A 14,946-nucleotide genomic window follows, 5' to 3' on the forward strand; every position below is an offset into this window, starting at 1 on the left:
ATGGCCACCGGAGAGTGCCTGGGAAACGTGGTGAGCGACGGGCGGCCGGTGAGCAGCTCCGGGGGGCTGCAGAACGCACAGTTCGGGATCCGCCGCGACGGGACCCTGGTCACTGGGTGAGGAGGCAGGGAACCCCGTGCGGTCGAGGGCAGAGGACCTGAGATTTGGGTTGCAGATGGGCCGCCGGGGCCAAGTCGCAAAACCAAACTTTCCTGGTCGGCGGAGTGGGGATGGTCAGACCCTCCAGAGTTTATTCATGGGCGCCGTCACTGAGGCATGCCGAGTGTCAGGCAGTGTGCTGTATCCCGGGAGGTAATAGTGAACACAGTTTTTGCCCCAACGGACCTCCCTCTTTACTAGGAAAAAGCAAACAAAAGCCAGGGAAATGGTCAAGATAAAGTTAGAGTGTGTGTGTGCAGAAGCAGTGAACATGTGAACCACCTGTTAAATAGACTGTTGGCTTTAAGGAGGGCAATCTGGAACAGGCCTCTTCGTGAAGGTGACCTTTAGAGTTGAGTCCTGAAGATGAATCACAAATTAGTGAGGGTCAGAACTGGGCAAAACCGTTCCTTCTAGTCAGAAGGAACAGCAGGTGCAAAGGCTTAGAGGCGCAGGGGCTCTTGGTGTGTGAGGGGCTCACAGAAGGAGCGTAGAGATGATGGTGGAACTGATGAAATTCTTATTTGGAAGCTTGCTCTAGGACTGGCAGAGGCTGGGTTGGAGGAGCCAGAGTCAAACCAAGGAGGCAGGGTGAGAGGCTGTGACAGGCCTCGGTTAGTAGTTAGGCTGGGGTAATCACTGGCGGCTGAGGCTGTAGGTGGGTTGGAGATGTGATGGGGATGGTTGCCCCTTTGGATGGAGTGTAGACCGTTCACACAGGCGTATGTGAGACATTGTTGGAGTCCTGGTTCTAACAACAGGGTGGGTCCGAAGGACTGCAGAGGGCTGCACTCAGGCCCAGGTCCAGGAGGAGGGATGGAGCAGCCAGGCTGAGGGGTGTGGGGTGAATGAGCCTCGCTCCCCACAGGGCCTCTGCTAGTCAGCGAGCCTCACCCCTTCTGGCTCCAGGTACCTGTCTGAGGAGGAGGTGCTGGACACCGAGAACCCATTTGTGCAGCTGCTCAGTGGGGTCGTGTGGCTGATCCGCAATGGAACCGTCTACATCAACCAGAGCCAGGACATTGAGTGCGAGGAGACTCAGGAGACAGGTGGGAAGGGGAGGGGAGGCTGTCTGCAGCAGCCCACCGACAGCCAGGAATGGTGGGGGTGGGGCTGTGATCACCCAGCTTCCACCAGCCCCAGATCCTGGGCAGGTGCAGGCCTAGGGTCCTCAGGGAGGTCTCTGAAGGGAAGCCGGAACCTTCCCATATGGGTAGCCCTGGGAGACTCCCCACAGGGAGTCTTGGTTTATCACTGTGCCACCCTCTGGCCCCCCCAGAGGGTTTTCACCTGGAGGCCGATGTCAGTTGGTTTCCATTTATCAGGGCGACCCCTCCAGTTGCTCTGTGGAAGCTGGTGGCCTGCACTGGGGGGCTGAGGGTGGTGTTTGGCGAGACGTGGGAGGTAGAGCCAGGAGGCCTCCAGAAGGACTCCGTGCTCACCAGGCAGTTTCTCCTCAGGTTCCTTTAGCAAATTCATAAACGTCATATCAGCCAGGACAGCCGTGGGCCATGACCGTCAGGGGCAGCTTGTGCTCTTCCACGCCGACGGGCAGACAGAGCAGCGTGGGTGAGTGCCGGGAGCCACGCCCTGGGCTGGGCTCAGTCTGGCTCTGAGGACCCTCGGCCACCATTGTCTGCCCTTCTGACTCCACTGCTCCCTGGGGACGTTCGCACACACCCCTGCCTTCTGCCAGAGAGGGCTCCAGATGTATTCCACTTTCGAGGATGCGTCCTCCTCTACACCCCACCTCCAGGCTCCTCTTGCCCAAGCCCCGGTCAGTAAAAGGGAGCAACTGCAGAGTAAGCAGAGATTCAGCCTGGTTCCAATCCAGCTTGGCCCAGCCAGCTCTGTGGCTTGACGTAAGCCCCTGGACCTCTCTGATCTGGAGTTGCAGCCTGCAGAGAGAGCGTGTTATTCTGCTGTGGGTTCCTAACAGGTTAACACAGATCTAGCAGCCTGAACAACCTCCACTTGTTAGGTCCAGCCCTACAGGTCAGAGTTCAGGGAACCTCGGGGACAAAATAGCGGTGTTCTCAGGCGGTGCTCTTACCTGGGACTTCAGGACACACCCATCCTCCGAGCTCATTCAGGCCGTTGGTACCGTTGCTGTCAGTCAGAGGACTGAGGTCTTGGTTTTCTTGCTGGCTTGCAGCCGTGGCCTCCATGCTCCCAGAGGTTCCTGGAGTGCCCACTGGGCCCCCTGGATAGTCAGAATGTCTCCCCGCCCTGAGGTCAGTGCGTCAATACTGGCATGGTTAGGTTGTGAAGTCCTGTTCGCAGCTCCGAGAGGAGGACAGGACATCTCTGGGACGCCACGTGCTTGCTCAGTGGGTGTGTGTGCTGTCCACCATTCAAAGTGAGATGGGCGGAACTGGAAATGGTGGTGGTTGGTGGTTGTGGTCAGCACACATTCCCCCCCCCCCGTGTGTGCAGCCTTAACCTGTGGGACATGGCTGAAACAGGACGTGGTCAACGCCATCAACCTAGATGGGGGCGGCTCTGCCACCTTCGTGCTCAACGGGACCTTGGCCAGCTACCCATCAGATCACTGGTAAGCACGCCGCTGTCCTCCGGGATGGTCAAAGGCCAGACTTCCTGGCTGTCTCACCCGGCCATCGATGGGTACCTGCTGCATGCCACACCCTGGGGCTCACAAGTGGGCGGGAAGAGCAGAGAGCCCTGCCTCCCTCTCAGTGTGCAAACTGCCAAAGCCCACGCCTACACAGGCTCAGTGGGTCGGGAAGGACAGTGACGTGGGCAGAGCCCTGATAGATGAGGTGGCTAACTGCGGGTCAAAGAGCCTTCTAAACAGGGGACAGAATGCGTACAAAGGCCCAGGAGTGAGAGGGACTTGAAAAAGGCCAGGGTGTGAGACTAGCCAGGCCAGGAGGGGAGTTCCTTACGGCTGCTGCAGGGACGTGAGGGCTGACAAGCCAGCACCTCACACGCTGACCCCTGCAGCCAGGACAACATGTGGCGCTGTCCCCGCCGTGTGTCCACTGTGGTGTGTTTGCATGAGCCACGCTGCCAGCCACCCGACTGCAACGGCCACGGGGCCTGCGTGGAGGGGCGCTGCCAGTGCACGGGCCACTTCTGGCGGGGAGCCTCCTGCAGCGAGCTGGACTGCGGCCCCTCCAACTGCAGTCAGCACGGACTCTGCACAGAGAGTGAGTGGGGTCTCAGGGGGCGGCGCCGGATGCCTGCCTGGGCCTGCCTGGGCCTCACTGGCCTCCTTGGTCTGTCTTGGCAGCTGGCTGCCGCTGTGACGCCGGGTGGACAGGCTCCAACTGCAGCGAAGGTAGACGTGCCCAGCCCCTCGCAGCACCCCACCAAGGGGAGTCTGGGCTGCGTCAGTGCCACCTTCTGGGGTGGAAAGGGCTCCCTCCCTCCACATGTCAATCACGGCATGAGTGTCCTGGCAGTTGCCAGATTCCCCAGACGGGGCGGCAAATTCAGCACAGATGTACCCCTCGCAGTCTGGAGGCCAAAAGTTAAAAACCGAGGTGTCGGCAGGGCCATGCTCCTTGGGCAGGTCCAAGGGGTCTCATTATCCTCGGCTTGGGGCTGGTCTCTCCGGCCTCTGCCCCTGCCTCACAGACTCCGCCCCGAGGGTGTCCAGCCTCCCTCTCCATCCTCTGTGGTCTGGTCTTGACATCCCGTTCACAGCTGTCAAGACCAGGTTTCCAGATAGGGTCACGTTCAGGGACTGGCCTCACCTGGCTCTGCCTGCAGCTGAGACCTCCTGTCCCCCAGAGAGAGGCCCTGGCCCCCGAGGCCTTGACGTCTGTCCTCCCATCTGCAGAGTGTCCCCTTGGCTGGCACGGGCCAGGCTGCCAGCAGCCCTGCATGTGTGAGCACCAGGGTCCCTGCGACCCCCAGACCGGCAACTGCAGCTTTTCCCGAGGTACAGGCCTCTTCCAGGACCCACGGGGGCCGGGGAGGGCAGACCCTCCACCGCCGTTCCCACTGCTGTTCCCACCGCCTCTGTCGTGTCCTACAGGGAAGCAGTGTCTGCAGCCATCTGAGGCCACGCCGAGGGCAGGAGAACTCTATTTTTTCACCCAGTAGGTGCTTTGGTGGGAGCTGGGGGCAGGGGCAGGAGGGACCCTCCCCGTTCCTGTTCCCCTTCAGGTTTGGCCTCTGCCCAGGACTGAGCAAGGCCCAGAGGCCATGGAGCACAGGCACAGCTGAGGCGGCCGCCCTGCCAAACCAGGGGCAGGGCTGACAGCCTGGGCACCATTCCAGGTGGAGCTGGGGGAGATGCGGGACCTGCCCGCTCAGCCTCTGATCCAGATGTCCTGAAAGCTGAGGCACTCGTGTGCTCAGGCCTGGGCTGGTGCTTTGTAGCTGTTTATAATAGGGCAGTGGGTGCCAGAGTTGAACCCCCAAAGGCCTCATCGCAGATTGCGGGGCCCTGTGCATTAGCAGGTCTGGGGTGTAGCCTGGGGACCTGCACTTCCACCAGGCGAAGCCAAGGCTGCCAGCCCAGTCCAGGTGCCTGGGCCCCTCCTGGCCCCTGTCCTCGAGCTGGCCCTGGAGCTCGTTGAGTCCAGGTTCCTCCCGGAGGTCCTGACGGGTAAGTCTGGGGTGAGTTGAAGACTCAGGACCACCTGAAGAAATACCGGGAGGCGCTCAGCTTGAAAACACTCCAGGGCAGGGTGAGAGCAGAATGCCAGGAGCCTGTACCCGGCCTCAGGGGCAGCTCCTGCAGGCTTGAGACCAACAGCTCTGCTCAGGGGCTACCAGTGGGGGCCTGATGGGCATGGCTGGGGGACGACCCCCCACGCTGTGTGATGGCTGTTTTTCCCCAGAGCTTCTGCCTAAGATTCATGTAAAGAAAAAAATTGTTGGAAAGATCCTCACCTGTCAGCTCCCTGCTTTGAAGGAAAGGGGGACCCGTTCAACCCACTCTGCTTTGGGGACCCTTGGGCAGAGGCCAAGACCTCTGGTGGCTCCAGCCTCCCCTGGAGCACGGGATGCAAACGTGATAGTGGGAGGAAGGCAGTCCCGCTGCGCTCTCTTACCGCAGTTACTTTAAACGGAAAGATAAGTATCAGCAGCGTCTGAAAGTCAGTACGCACGTGAAAGTCTTTTATTTTTTCTTTAACAACTTCTCTTGAAACCCGAGGACATGTGACAGCTCTGGCCTAGGCCCTCGTAGGCGCATGCTTTGTGCCCTAACCCCCACCGTCAATTGGTTCTTTGTCCCATGTGGTCTTATTCAGGACGGATGGAGGGAGGGCAGGCGGGCCTCCAGTCCCCAGCTTGGAGGCCACCCAGCAGCCCCGATTCGGGGTTCTCCTCTGCCTCCAGGACCACCTGGCTGGCCCTCACACTGGCCCTGGCCTTCCTCCTCCTGACCAGCGTGGCCGTGAACGTGTCCTTGCTCTTGGGCTCCCGGGCAGAGAGGAGCCGGCACCTGGACGGGGACTATGCCTACCTTCCACTGCAGGAGATGAATGGGGAGCTCCTGGCCACTGAGAAGGGACAGCCGGGGGACACCAGCACCCCCTTCAAGGATTGAGGAAGGGCTCCTCACAACACCATCCAGCTTCTACAGGGGACATTCCGAGGCCACTGCCGTGGACCACCTGGGCACACCTGGGCCCCACCCGCACCTGTCCACCTGCCAAGGCCCACGCACCGCCAGCAAGTCAGTGCTGCCTGAGATGTCCCACCACCCCTGCTCGTGCTGCTGCCCAGAGGCCTGTCCCACCCCCCAGGAGGGCCTGCTCCGATGCCAAAGAGTCTCAGCCTCCTGGGGGAGGGGCTGCCAGCAAACCTACCCGAACTCAGTGGCCGAATCAAGTGGCAGAGCCCAGCACCCCCCACACACAACACAAGGGGAGAATGAAGGGACAAGCCTGCCTATGGCCACATCATGGGACTCTGTACAGACCAGCCCTGCCAACTAGCCCTGTCTCCAGTCATAGGAAAGGCCTTAGATGAAGGGATGGAGGGAGGCAGGCGATGCCGTGTTTACAGACCTGTTTACCCTGCTGCTGAGAGGTTTTCTATCACTTGAATAAATTGATATAATAAAAGGAGCCGTCAGGTGGTCCTGGGTAGCTGGCCTAGGTAGCTCTGCTTACCCCAAGACAGGCCGTCACCCGCCCGGAGCAGAGCCCAGCTCCTGACGTCCTAACCCAGCGTTCCCCAACGTTGGCTGCACTGGGCCACTTGCAGATCCAGCTGAAATACAGACTCTGGCCGGGAGCAGCACTGGGGTTCCGCACCCACCCAGCTCCAGGACGATGCGGCTGGTCCCTGGCCTCCTGTTTGAAAGGCAGAGGTTTAGTCCTGCTGGTGGTTGTTTTGTTTTGTTTATAGAATTTACCCACATTTAAAAGTCAGGAGGTTACGGGCCAGCTCATGGTATGGTGGTTAAGGTGGCTGGATCCCACGTGGCCAACTGTGTGGCAAGCCAGATCCACTGGGTTAGAACCATATCAGGCATGTGTGTGCGTGTCCACAATCCTGAAAGGAGGGAAAACGAAGAAGGGATTGCGGGAATCAGGCTCTGCCTCTCGTAAGATGCTGCAGACTCACTCCTTGAGGTGGCTGGCACGTCCCTGAAAGCCATTCCCTGGCCTGGTTCTAGATCAGTGTGTGTGTGTCCTGTCTTGTGCAATTCTGGACCCTGCCCCAGGCCCGCTTAATTAGCATCGGGGGTTGTGGGGGAGGGCGGAGGATTCAGCACCCCTCACCGCCCCCCGGGGACCTGCGGCAGTGGCTGGAAAGACGGGCTGCCCTGAATGTCCCTTGGCTTGAAAGCCCTGACCTGTGAGGGGACGTGTCTGCTGTGCTGGTGGCCTGATGGGAAAAGCAACAGCACTGGAATCCAGGCCAGACAGCACAGTGGTCCTGGGAGGGTCCGATGCGGAGCCAGGAGTCCCCTCCGCAGCCTCATTCTCTACCCCCCACATTCCAGCTCCTCCTAATAACAGCCCTGTCAGGAGCAGACCTGAAACAAGGGCGTGACCCCAAGGAACCCCAGTCAGTACGGGGGTGGGGGAAGGAGCCCATTATGTTTTGGAGCAGCTCAGAGCCTAGGCTCAGCCGGGGCTCAGTCCTCCGGCCACCATTGCTCCACCTGAGGGCAAGGGAACTGAGGTACTGAGCTGCCACTAACCGTGGCCGAGGGCTGTTCCTGGGGTGAGCCCATGCTCCGGCAGCCAGAGGAAGCCATCACGGAGGACGCCCAGTTTCTTACATTAAGAAACCCAACCGGGGGGCTAGCAGGTGGAGTGGTGGTTAGGGGTGCTGGTCTCCCACATGGCCAACCACAGTTCAAGTCTCGGACCTGGTGGCTGACTTTCTCACTTTCCCTTTCTCTCATCTCTCTGGTCAAATTAAAAAATGTTAACAAATATATTTAAATAAATACCTTTTTAAGAAAAGAACCCCACCTGGCTGGGACCAGCAGGTGGCACAGTGGTGAGGGTGCTGAACTCCCATGTGGTTGACCAAGGTTCATCCCGGTGGCTTGAAACTCACACGGGCACGTGTGCATGCATGCCCAAAATCCCAAGAGAAAAATGGAGAAGAGATTGTGGTGTGGCCATCCCCCTGGAGGGTAATTCCTTGCTTTCTATCTATTCCTGTCTTTCTAGCAAGACCATGTGACTTAGAGCAAAAATCTCTAAAAAAAAAATTAGAAACCCACCTGGTGATGCATGCCAGAACCTGGCTGTGGCCCAGTGCAGTGGCACACACAGCTAAGACACGGCTGTACAGCCTGGGACTCCGTGGAAGGCTCAAGTTTGATTCCCAGTCCAGCCTAAAGGCTGGTGAGTTGGCATAGACTGAAAGCCCAGTGTCTGAGGAGGCTGGGGCTGAAGGGTCACCATAAATCAAAACTCTAGCCAAGACCCTCCACCACCCTGTTGCCTTCAGGGCATTACCACACCCCCACTCCATCAGGGTGGTTTGGCTGTCATTGTCCCCTTCCCCGCAGTCCCAGGAGGGCTTCAAGATTGGTCCTAAGATAGGCCTCTGTCCCAGGTCACCTGGTCAGAGCCCACCCCAGGACTGCTGCTGAACACAAGGGAAGAAATTCCCTGCTGGGCTTGTCTGGCTTCCAGGGCGTGGGCAACCTGAGAGGAAAGGAGGTAGACCCACTCTTCTCCAATGTGAAGACATGGCCTGGACCGAGAGAGCGAGCAACCCAGAGCGGAGACGAGCCAGAGTTGGGGAGAGGACAGTTTGGGCTCCTGGATCCAACTGTACCTGAAGCTCAAAGTCATTCCTGGACTTCCCAATTACGTAGACCAGTAAATCCTCATCTTTGCAGTAGGCAGTTCATGTTGGGTATTGGAGTCTCTGACATGCTAAGAGGTGACCCACCTGATGCACAGAAGAGGCTCACTCTGACTTGGGCACTTGCAGAGCTGAGAGGAGCAAGAGAGAGAAAAGCGTCCAAGATTGCAGTCCTTACCTTCGCTGATGGAGGGACACATGTGACACACGAGCTGAAGCCATCGAGCTGCAGGGGGACTGGTCTGCTGGGGGTCAGATCACTCCTGATCTGTTGTTGAGGACCCTGGGGCATGGCATGGCCCGGCCTGCAGGCTGGAACCCTGCAGTCCATCCTGGACCCCTCCGCGCAGGGCAGTAGCCACGTCTCAGCTGCTGGGTTGCTCTTCATCAAACCTTAGCACTGGAGGGACCAAGAAGGACTCTGGTTCCGGGCCTCAGGGGGGCTTTCCACAGGCAGATGAATCCACAGCTGTCATTGGGCTGTGGCTAAGAAAACTCTTGGCTGCAGAAAACTAAGAACTTTCAAACTGTGCTTCTGGGGAACTCACATTCTTCAGAATTTCTCTGGTGCGGTTTAGCACTGCAGGCAGGAGGGCACAGGGCTAGGGAGACTGTGCAGCATGGCCCCTCTGGCACCCCTGGAGGCCCCAGCTCCTTTGCTTCATCCCTCCAGAACTCTCCAGGCAGCCCCGCCTCTGCCTCTGCAGAGCTGCACTGAGGAAGAATTGCTCCCAGCATTACCTGTGGGCCACAGGGGAGTCCCAGCATCTTTCGCCCTCTCTCTCTGGGCCCAGGCCCCAAGAGGCCTGCAAGAGGCTCCATGGCTGATTAAGACGTCAGCAGAGACCCACAGCTCAGACCTGGTCCCAGCTCTCCCTCTCCCCCCGGAGCGCCATCTTCCTCCAATGAGTTGTACCTTCTCAACCCCCGCCACACCCATGAGTCAGCTGGCTGTTCCTCTGAAATCTGCCACCCACGTTCAAGAGAAACTGGAGGAGCCACAGTGAATGAAGGAATGCCAGGTATCAAAGTAGGTGAAGCTGTCTTCGTGCCCTTGGCCAGGAGGGTAATGGAAGCATCAAACCAAGGAACACACCTCTGCTCTTCCAAGTGACCGTCTGGCCTCCAGCTCCAGATCACGTGGTCTTCAAGGCAGCACCCCCGCCCCGAGCCCAGGGAGAGCTCACAGGAAGGAGGGGCAGTGCCCTGGGCAGGCCTCTCGTGCCCCCGGCATCAGGACTGGGCCATCCGCAGTCACGTCCCCTGAAAACCCCAGGCCAGGGCAGAGTGGTCCAGGAAAGATGTACGCCAGGACTCTCACTTTCACTGGATACCCGGCAGGGAATTCAGGAACCAGCCCCCGAGGAAGCAGCACCAAGTGGGCCCCAGAGATTCGCATTTTGGTACCCCTGTAAACTATATTCATTCAGGCAGAATATGATCCCCCCAACTCACGTCCACCCTGAACTGTGGAGTGTGTCCTTGTTTGGAAATGAGGTCTTTGCAGATGTAATTAGTTCAGGATCTCAAGAGCCCTGCGAAGGTGGGGCTGAGCCGCACCTGGATTCCGACTGTGGGACTGTGGCTTCCGGAGCTGAGAGGCGCATTTCTGTGGTCTTAAGCCACCAGGTTGGGTAGTTTGTTCATGGCAGCCCCAGGAAAGAACAGGCAGACGTGGTCTTCGGAGTGAAAGGCATGCCCTTGGCCCGCCTCCTCGGTGCAGTTGTAAGTGCCCAGACTGAGGACCGGGAAGCCACATGCCGGCCGCAGTCCGAGTCCCAGCTCGGTCAGCCTGAACACGTGCTCGGCACGTGGGTGGTGAAGGGCTGGGAGAAGAGGGTCACAGCGTGACAGCCTGCACAAGGTTCTCCTCTCCCTCCTCTCGCCCACGTGCCTACACAAACATGCTCTATCAGTAAAGAGAGGGACCAGCAGATAGCATAACGTTACACTTCTGGACGCCCACATAGTGGGCCGTGGTTCGAGTCCCAGACTGGGTGGCTTAAAACTCACACCGGGAACATGCGCATGTGTGCCCAGAGTCCCCAGAAGAGAATGGAGAAGGGATCACTTTCTCTCCAGCAAGCACATGTGCCCTCTAGCAAAAATCTAAAAACCAAAACAATCAAGTAAATAGAAAAAATCTTTTCTTTCTTTTATTTTTTAAGAAAATGTGATCTCTACATCTCCAAAGGCCCCACCTGCAACCATTGTGGGTGGTAATGCCCCAAGTAAGAATGCTCTGGAGTCTTACAAACAACAGTGTAGAAAGTCAACAATGGGAGCCAGATGATGTGGTGGCTAACGGGCTGGGCTTTCACATGGCTGACAACAGTTCAAGTCCCAGATCTGGCAGCTTGGAAATCACGCCAGGTGGGTGCCCAAAATTCTAGGAGGAGAATGAAGGAGAAGGGATTGTGGTCTGCCCATCCCTCCTTCTCACTGTCTGTCTCTCTGCAGCTAGTGCACGCACCCCATGGCAAAAACCTAAAATAAATAAATAAATCATTTTTCAAAAGTCGACAATGGACAGAGACCGGCAAGTGGCATGGTGGTTAAGGCGCTGGACACTTCCACATGGCTGACCACAGTTCTAATCCTGGACCTGGCTTGCTTTCTCACTTTCCCTCTCTCTGTGTCTCTCTCCAGTTAAATTAAAACACATTAATAATAATAAGTCGACAAGGACGCAGGAGTGTACCCACATCTCAAACGTTCAATGTTTCTGGCTGGAGCGAGTGATTCCATAAACGAGCCGTGTGTTCCACCGGCTGAAACAGGCTTCGTTGACAATAACTACAGGGCAGTCGCTGAACAATTCATCTGACAGGAGTGGGGGATCCCAGAGAGCTCCGGGTAGGGGAAAAACACCTCCAACTGCGCTTGCTTCAACTCTGGAGCAAAGCGGCCGACGAAATGCCACTGAGAAGGACACTTCCTAAGGAGCATGGAGCAAAGCGGCCGACGAAATGCCACTGAGGACACTTCCTAAGGAGCCAGCCGAGGGCGCCAGCTCAGAGGGAAGTGGCACCTTGCCATCACCGTTCTCTGGATGCACTTGGCACTCAGAGCCACGCTGCCTCCTGGAAAAGTGACAGGCGTCCCCAGGACGGAGCCTGGAGTCTGGACAAGAAGCACAACGGCATCGGGATTTCCGCTGACCCCACTGAGGCCAGCGTGCCAGGTGCTGGCCAAGGACTCCACGGCCACCCTCTCATTTCGTCCACTACCACCCGGTGAGGTAGGCACTGCTGCCCCAGCTTTACAGGTGAGGAAACAGGCACAGAGAGGCCACGGCACCTGCTCGAGGTTACACAGCTAGTGAAAGGAAGGCTGGGACTTGAACCCCAGTCTCAATTCAAGACCCAGGCTCCTACATGCCGACGTTGCTATTGCCTTATTTCTGTCCTGGCCGCAAGGGGTTAACAAACAAGACAGAGAAAGAGGCCCAAGAAAGGAGCCTTCAGCCCTTAGGTCTGGGGGATTTAGAGACCAGCAGCCCGACAGCCCCTTCTTGAATGAGGTTTAAGTCAAGCCTCCCAGGAGCTATGGCTGGCGCTTTAGCGTGGGTCCCAGGGACCCCGCGTGGAGTAGAGGCTAGCGGCCATGACGTGGACCTCCACTGTTCTTGGCCCAACTCCTCTTAGCCGTTGGGGGACTGGCCCTCTCCCCACTCACTGCTGCTCCTGGAGGGGACGCCAACCACAGGACCCCAGCCCCTGGCCAACGTGGCCACAGGCGTGAGCATGTGACTTGAGCAGGGCCAATCAAAGCCTTCCATGAGATTTGAGATGGAGAGTGTGTCTGCGTTGAGACTGTGAACCCTATGCATGCGGGCTTGGGGTTGCTGGCAGCTCCTTTCCCCCCAGAATTAGGACTAAGCTGGCACACAGACCGAGGCCAAGTCCAGAGGCCTGGGTGTGGCTGGGAGACCTGAGGACATTGGGTGCCTGGAGCCAGCCATACCTGGAGTAAGACCCACCCACAGTCAGCCGGCCCAAATACAGGGCCCGGGGAATCCCCTTTGCTTGCTTAAGCCAGTTTGAACTGGGGTTCTCCTAGGGCAGAGAGCACTTTCCAAAGGAGAGCCAGCGGGGCTGAGGTTCCTCTCTGCCATTGTTAAGACCGGAGAAGGAGGACTCGTGCAGGCCATCCTCCTGGGATCTGCAGACCTCGCCTCTCCTCCCGCATCAAAGCCAACGACAGCCCCAGTCAAGGAGCAGCTTCTCATCCTCCCCCGGGCACCAGTCCCAGGCCACAGACACGCGGAGACCACCAGGCCAGCTCATCCCAATACTCCTGGGGAAATATTCTTAGAAGACGAGCTAGGAATTCACGTAAAGATAAATTGCTCTGGCCAGCAGGTGGCGTGGAGCTTCAGGCGCTGGATCCCATATGGCCAGATTTATGGTTTGAGTCCTGGGCCTGGCATCTTGAGAGTCACGCCAGGCTTGTGTGTGTGAGTGTTGTGTGTGTGTGTGCCCAAAATCCCAAGAAGAGAGTGGAGGAGAAGGGATTCTGGCATGGCTAGCTGCCCTAGGGGTGACTTCTCCCTTTCTCTCTCGGTCTCTCCCTGGTGAGCGCATGTGCACTATGGCAAAAACTAAAATAAATTAATAAATAAATAAGCACACTGCTCTCAGCAATGAGCCTGGTGACAATCAGTCTGCGAACATCCCCTCCAGTCACCCCCACTTTGCACACACGTGATCGATCACACAGCCCACACGATACAGAGGTGGTGTCTTGCTCCTGCACCTAAGAGGCCAGCAGAGCCCACGGGAAGGGAGACAAGGGGCTGTCCTGGTAGAGGACATCTCTAGAAAGGGTGCCCTTCCGCTGCTCTGGCTCTGGGCTGAGGCCAGCTTGCAGTCTGGAAGTCGTCCTGGCTCTTCTGGGCCCCTGCTGCTGGACGGTGGCAATGCCCGATCCCTGAGGCTGCAGACCGGCCCCTTGGCCCCGGGGCGACCCCTGTTGTAAGCAAGGCCAAGACAAGAGGAATGCTGTGCCTCTCGGCACCCACTGAGCCCAGGCTGTCGACAGTGAGGTCAGCGTGGTGCCGCCAGGTGGGCGACAGGTGTAGGGACAGGACTGCCCAGGACCTTCGCGTGGGGACCCCTTATGCCGACACTCTCGAACGCTAAGGGAAGCCAGAATTGTGGAGTTCTGTAGGGGATTCCCCCATTTTAGACCACTCAACAGGCAAAGAGGCAATGGCAGTCCAGGCCAGACTGCAGGTTGCTGGTTGGGGACCTCTGATTGGCAACTACTGGGGGCCAGAGAGAGCAAGGCGAGATGTCCTCAAGTCACAAGAAATCCCAAGCCTCTCCCAGGGGGCAATTGGGGGAAGTCGTGTCCATAGTGGAGCTGGATGGGCCAGTGTGGCTGGTAAGCTGTGTGCACAGGGAATCAGATCCCACCTGGCTGATCACCTCCTGGGTCCGGCAGCTCCGGTTCAAGTCCTGGCTCCAGTGGCATAAAAAAAATAATCTGGGTGAACATGCAGGTGCCTGCATGAACATGCAGGTGCCCCAAATCCTGAGGGGATGAGAAATGGTGGGAGGAGGATTGTGGCATGACCATGCCCCGTTTAGGGGGGTGCCTTTTCTCTCTTGTCTACTCTGACATTTGTTTTTTAAAGGAAAGAAAAACAGTAGTTCTGAAGTCAGTTCTGCTCCTGGTTAGAGACAATAGCATCCACTCCGCAAGGGTTTCCCAATGCAGATTGAGACCCTGGATCCAGCCTCACCTGAAGCAAGCCCTCCCAACTGGCCAGATACATGTGTTCAAGAGTGGTCACCCTGCTGTGTTTAAGCACCTGGGTTTAAACAAATGAGTTGAAGTAAATGGGTTTCTGTGGCTTAAAACCAAACCAAAACAAAACAAACAACTCATAACTAAACAGCTCCTCAGGAGAGAAACGGTATAAAGAACTATGCAGAGGGGTACAGCACGAGCTCAAGGCACCCGACTGGTGCCCGGAACTTAGCCCAAACCCAGGGCCACCCGCCTCCTCGGGCACAGGGGCAGGGCTGCCCCCCCTCCCCCAAGTGCCGGAATATGGACTTGCAGGGCGGGCGGGCTGCTCCCACCAGAAGCCGAGCTTGTAGCTCAGGGAGCTGCTCACCGAGCTCACTGGGCCGAGGAGTTGCTACCGAGCAGATGCTACAGTGAGCGGGCCATCTCGGCCTGCCCAGCCCTGTCTCCTTCAGGAACCCCGATACTCCCTGAGGCACTCCTTTGACATCTTCAGACTAACGGTTGCCTCCAGGATGTACCCGTAATCCAGGCTAGCCAATCATTGTACTGCACCCCACCCCTGTTCACAGTGATTGGTCCAGATTAGATATATGAACCTGCTAGCCAATCCGAGTTCTCCACTCCCCTGGCAACCACGATTGGCTCAGGAATTGACATGGGACCCTGGCAGGCAGGTAAGAGGCAATTTTGTAAGGGGGGGGGGCTGCAATTTTTGGAGGGTGGGACTCTGAGGATGGGTCTCCTGCATGGGAAAGGCTCCCCCCC

At 57.8% G+C, this 14,946-nt stretch overlaps 1 protein-coding gene across 1 annotated transcript in view; it reads left to right on the forward strand.

The window, feature by feature from the left end:
• NAGPA (N-acetylglucosamine-1-phosphodiester alpha-N-acetylglucosaminidase) overlaps window positions 1-6,209 on the forward strand; it is a gene marked incomplete in the record, with an annotated part of 24,526 nt that extends 18,317 nt beyond the window's left edge. The window contains 10 exon segments of the mRNA XM_006172423.3: window positions 1-116; window positions 1,069-1,208; window positions 1,620-1,728; window positions 2,596-2,613; window positions 2,615-2,713; window positions 3,124-3,329; window positions 3,413-3,460; window positions 3,965-4,066; window positions 4,163-4,226; window positions 5,476-6,209. Of these exon segments, the coding sequence (XP_006172485.2) occupies window positions 1-116; window positions 1,069-1,208; window positions 1,620-1,728; window positions 2,596-2,613; window positions 2,615-2,713; window positions 3,124-3,329; window positions 3,413-3,460; window positions 3,965-4,066; window positions 4,163-4,226; window positions 5,476-5,686 (1,113 nt within the window).
• Window positions 6,210-14,946: the final 8,737 nt, after the last annotated feature.

The sequence above is a fragment of the Tupaia chinensis genome, unplaced genomic scaffold, assembly GCF_000334495.1.
Source record: "Tupaia chinensis unplaced genomic scaffold, TupChi_1.0 Scaffold000042_1, whole genome shotgun sequence".
NCBI classification, from domain to species: Eukaryota; Metazoa; Chordata; class Mammalia; order Scandentia; family Tupaiidae; genus Tupaia; species Tupaia belangeri.